This window comes from Leptonychotes weddellii, chromosome 5 (assembly GCF_054177405.1).
Source record: "Leptonychotes weddellii isolate Sample4059 chromosome 5, ASM5417740v2, whole genome shotgun sequence".
Lineage (NCBI taxonomy): Eukaryota > Metazoa > Chordata > Mammalia > Carnivora > Phocidae > Leptonychotes > Leptonychotes weddellii.
The window spans coordinates 106,219,493-106,225,086 of NC_138373.1; the positions used below are offsets into that span (position 1 = coordinate 106,219,493).

The 5,594-nt window shown below is 33.4% G+C and overlaps 1 protein-coding gene across 1 annotated transcript; it reads left to right on the plus strand.

The window, feature by feature from the left end:
* Positions 1-4,628: 4,628 nt before the first annotated feature.
* Positions 4,629-5,594, plus strand: LOC102751079 (olfactory receptor 6C3-like). The gene has a single exon (XM_006728733.2). It carries the CDS (start codon positions 4,629-4,631, stop codon positions 5,592-5,594), a length of 966 nt encoding a protein of 321 aa, XP_006728796.2.

Genomic DNA, 5,594 nt, shown 5'->3' on the forward strand with positions numbered 1-5,594 from the left:
TAAAAGACCTTATAGCTTACAAATCAATCATGCTTATTGCTCATTGTCTGTATTCTCTAGCATCCCTCACCCCAGGAGAGCAGGGATCTCTGTCTCCTCTGCAGACAAATGCTGTGGTCCCAGCAGCAGGGTGCAGGGCCTGCCTATACGCTTCCCAAGAGCCAGCTGTGCTTGTGTCTTCTCAATTCTGCGTTCAGAAAGCCCACATCTGTAGCTTGCAACCTGCCATGGGAGGGACTTCACATCTTAGAACAGGATCAACTCTACAGAGCAGCCCTCACCTCCACCCCCTGAGAGGCAGTTGTTAGACATTGACCAGAAGTCACTCTCCTCCTCATTTAGAACCTGCATCTGCCATGTAGTGGGTATTCGATAAATATTTTTTGAATAAATAAATATGTTTGAATAATTTAGAATGGTTCCAGTGTCCTAGCAATCAGAGCACTGACTAAATATTTTACCCAACTTAAACACATATAATAAGGTACGTAACACTGAGTTAGCTTTTAAAACAGTGTTCAAATAAAATGTGCATTTTATCATAACTAGACATTTTGTATGACAAAGAAATAACTAATTGAATATTTTCTAAGACATTTGGTGTTCATTTTCCTCTTTTATTTTACATTAGGCCTTTGACAACTATGTAAAAATCAATTTATTTGATGTGTATTGATTTTTGTGAAGTTAATGAGGACACTTCTTGCTAAGGTTTGCATATGGAGCTTTCTAATGGTAGGAATTCCCATGATGCAAACCCTTATTTTTTTTTCACACAAAAAAAATTCTTATAACTATTTGGGTTACACCTAGTAATATATGAGGTCCAACATCATCTGTCAGTCAATACACTTCTGAGATTAAAAATTCAACTAAGAGAAAAATAGCTCAGTTGAATGATGGTAGTCAGTTAATGGGAAGCCAACCAGACATCTTGCAGAGGGGCTTACTTATAAAAGATGGTAAAATATCACTGAAAATAATTAGTAATACATACTGGAATTATTCAGTAATCTGATGCCAGTTCAGGTCTTAGAGAAAGTCTTAAAACATTTGGATCCCTTAACCATTTGATTTAACAACTTTTATTTTTTGATTTTGAACATGTTACAGCAAACCATTATTTGTAATTAAAATCCATCCTCCACTCTCTGAGGAGAGGGAAACCTGGTAGCTTGAACGATGTTTCATTGACCTAAAACATAGTCACTCATCAACCTCAGAATACATGGAGGTAATTGACACGTTATTAAAAAGCAGATGTCCTACTAGCTTGTGGATAGGAAGGTAACAAGTGTAATCAGTGTTCATTAAAAGTAAATTATTAGGAGGCCTAAAGAAAAGCTAGAGAGCAATTTGGAACTAGGAATAAAACAGTAAAGATAGAAAGAGTGAGAGAGTGCTCAAGGAGGAAAGAGAGAGACAATCCAGCATCTAGGAATTTGAGAAAAGATATGAAGAAGAAACATGTCTAGTAGGGTATTTCATGAAGTGCAGTGCTTTGTGAGATAGAAATTCATTTCCTTTTCCTGTAAGTCACTAAAGATTGCGTTGCTCACAAATACACAAGTGGTGGACACCAGACACTGTAACTTCTTTCTGCTTCAGACTCTTTCTTTATCTGAATAATAATAGCACTGACCTCAGAGGGCTTGTATTGTCTGCTTATTTGAAAAATGAGATAATTTTATGGTCAGTGACTGGTAATCAATAAAAGCTCTGAATAAAATATGAAAACATTCACTATTTGGATACAAAACTGAAGGCAAAGGAAACGAATTTTCATAAGCAGAAAATGAGTTTCACTATCTCTACTGAAATATCTTGAATAAGTATTTTCAGTGCCTATTTCAATGTGTATCAGTTATAAATTCAATACATCTCAGTGTTTATGTATTTTCCTATGTGTGAGTTAGTGATTTAGTTCAATCATAAACAATCTGCACTAAAAAAAATAATAATAATCTACACTGCTGGCATTAAATGCATGCATGTTTTATGTCCACATTTATAACTGTGAAGAAAATAAAGATAAATTGTTAAATATAAAATTATATTACATATACGTGTACATATGGCATTCTTATATATTTCTATACCATACTATTCTTCTAGTAATAAAAATGACCTCTCTCATTGAAGGAAATGTGGAAATAAACAAATTCAAAATATCCAATGCCAGGTTGGTATTTATTTATTGATTTTTATTTATTTATTTTATTGATTCATAAATATTCTCAATATGAGAAGATGTCATATGCACAAATATAAACAACTGTTTAATGCAAGTAAATAACATAGTGAAGAAAATAGTCAAAAGGCAATAAAAGCCACATTAGGGAGGGGCTATCAGAAGGGTTTCCCTAAATTCAAAGGGCCAATGTAGGTATAAACCTTCTCATCAGTCTTTAATAGATTGTCCATTTCAGAAGACAATCAAGTCATACTAGAAATCCATAGCAGTGTTTTCCACCATTTCATTCTGGTAAAGAATTCTTCTCTAAGTTGCCAAAATTCAAAGGATATAAGCATACGAATTCTACTGAAGGCAAGTCCAGTTTCTGGGAGAAAAATGTGAATTCCTTGTACAATCATAGAAGAGTGAAATTCTTTTTTTTTTCTCTTTTATCTCTCTTTTTTATGTTTTTGATTATCTTGGCTTTGATGGTGTATCTGTGGTAGCTTTCAATCACTTTGGATTTTTTCGTAGGTACATTTTGCTTGGGTCGTGGTGAAATTTTGGGTAATGGGTATTAAGGAGAAGAGTTAAATTCTAAATCAAGCATTCACACACTCAGTATCACGTTGTTTCTATATTTGTCTATTTACTTCAATCATTTTGCTTTACATATACTTTTTAATCAATGTTTATAAAAATGATTCACCTGTATCTTAAATGATTCTTCTCCTTGGCACTCTATTTACTTAATGAATTCCCCTGGGCCACAAAAAGACACAGATAAAATAAGTCCAGTTCCATTTCTATGGCGTAGGTAGAGAAGAACATTCCATATTTTCTATCTTTCAAAGCAGCGTTTGCAGGAAAATATAGCAGTCCCTGAACCTAAGGAAAATACTACTTACATTTTATAGATGTATAATCAAAGAATTACAAAATACTGATTTTAAATGATTGCATGAATGGAAAGAAAAATGATTTAATAAATAAGTGTTTTGTATTATATGAAAAGAGGCAAATGGAAGAGTACTAGTCAACCCAGGTGTAGCTGAATTTGTACATGGAGTTTGAGTGAGAGATGAAAAGCAAGAATGAGTTGTATTATAATAAAATGTTGTCAGCATTTTGTAGTATCAGGAATGAAGGGCATTGAGAGTCAAAGAGAATTATACTTCCTAAGAACCATGAAAAAGTTAAATCAACACACTTGTTTTGAAAGAACAATAGAAACCAAATATTTTGTTAACTCGATTTACCAGCTCTGAAATTGTGTAAATGTTTAAGCAAATCAGATGATAAAATTTGAGACTAAATCATCAAGAAGAATCAGGAAGTAAGTAAATTTTTTATTCTTCAATATACATATCTTCATTTTACTCAAATGTTTTAAGAAATTGTGTTTGTATATATGTTTAAGGATTTACAACTCTTTCAATACTAAAAATTAAATAATTACTTACTACCAAGAGACTATTAATGAAATCCTAAAGCCGGAACACAGAAATCAATCTTGGATTGTTCATTTTTTTTCTAATTTGAAATTGTGTTCTGTTATAAAACAGAGTTATTTTGAAAATTCCCTATTAGAAAGAATATCTGCTTCCTAGTTAATATTATTTTGACCATCTACTTCTTCATTTTCCATAGCTGTATTGTAAAAAAAAGAAAAGAAAAGGATTACGCATTGTATGAATTAAACTATTTCTAGACAATTATTTAATTTAGTAATAGGTTACCTTCTTGTCCTTCTGCCTTTTTATTAGTAAAGCAAAAATATATATATATATATATATGATAAGAGGGTGATAGCATCAACCAAACCTTGAGAAGTAATTTATGAGAGAATGCCAACAAAACATTCCCATGGATAAACATGCACGTTCTACACCAAGATGATTACTGTGCTGACTAACTGTTTAATCTTGTGAAAGTTTCCTAAACTATGTGGGCCTCAAAATATAAAATGTGGAGGTAGGCCTAAATAACCCCTGTGAGATTTCAAACGCTCTATTTAGATTATCCATAATCCAGACTACTTTTTATAATACTGAGGAAAAGAAAAATATCAACTAGAATATTTTCATGTTTTTTATAAAAGGAGCTAAATATTTTAAAGAATAATTAGAATCTTATTTTAAAAAATTAGAATAAATAGCTTCTGCTTAAAGTCAGCGCAAGATTTTTTTAATCCATGGCCCACGACAGTGTATTTTCAACAAAAAGAAATCAAGATTTAATTTCAAATAATATGTATTACTTGAATGTGAGGCCCAGTAGAAATTGGACAGAGTTGCTGAAAGAAAACATTTGTTTTTGGATTTCATAGATTATTCATCACCATGGATATTTTTAAGATTCTATACCCTAACCTCAATCCTGTTTTAACTTTTTTATGTCCTATAGGGGAACATACATTTTCCATTCTAAAGGGGGGAAGAAAGGATCGGCAATGAAAAACCACACAGTACCCACAGAATTCATTCTTCTAGGGCTATCAGATGACCCAGAGCTTCAGATTCTGATTTTTCTCTTTTTAATTATCACATATATATTAAGTGTCACTGGTAATTTGACCATCATCACTCTCACCTTGGTTGACTCCCATCTGCAGACCCCTATGTATTTCTTCCTCAGGAACTTCTCTGTATTAGAAATATCTTTTACAACTGTCGGTATTCCTAGATTTCTGGTCACAATTATCACCAGAGACAAAACGATTTCATACAATAATTGTACAGCTCAGTTGTTTTTCTTCATCTTCATGGGTATAACTGAATTTTATCTTCTAACTGCCATGTCCTATGACCGCTACGTGGCCATCTGTAAACCCTTGCACTATACAACCATCATGAACAAAAGAGTCTGCATTTTACTTGTCTTTTGTGCTTGGCTGGCAGGATTCTTAAATATCTTCCCACCAGTTATTCTTTTTCTCCAGTTAGATTACTGTGGCTCCAATGTCATTGATCACTTTACTTGTGACTATTTTCCCCTCTTGCAATTATCTTGCTCAGACACATGGCTCCTAGAAGTGATTGGTTTTTACTCTGCAATAGTGATTCTGCTTTTCACTTTGGCATTAATAATTCTGTCCTACATGTTCATCATTAGAACAATTCTGAAACTGCCCTCTGCCAGTCAGAGAAAAAAGGCATTTTCTACATGTTCCTCACACATGATTGTCATTTCCATCTCTTACGGAAGCTGCATATTCATGTATGCCAACCCGTCCGCAAAAGAAAAGGCATCATTGACCAAAGGAGTGGCTATTTTAAATACTTCTGTTGCTCCTATGATGAATCCATTTATATATACCCTGAGGAACCAGCAAGTAAAGCAAGCCTTTAAGAATACCATCCAAAAGGGCGCCTGGGTGGCTCAGTCGTTAAGCGTCTGCCTTCGGCTCAGGTCATGA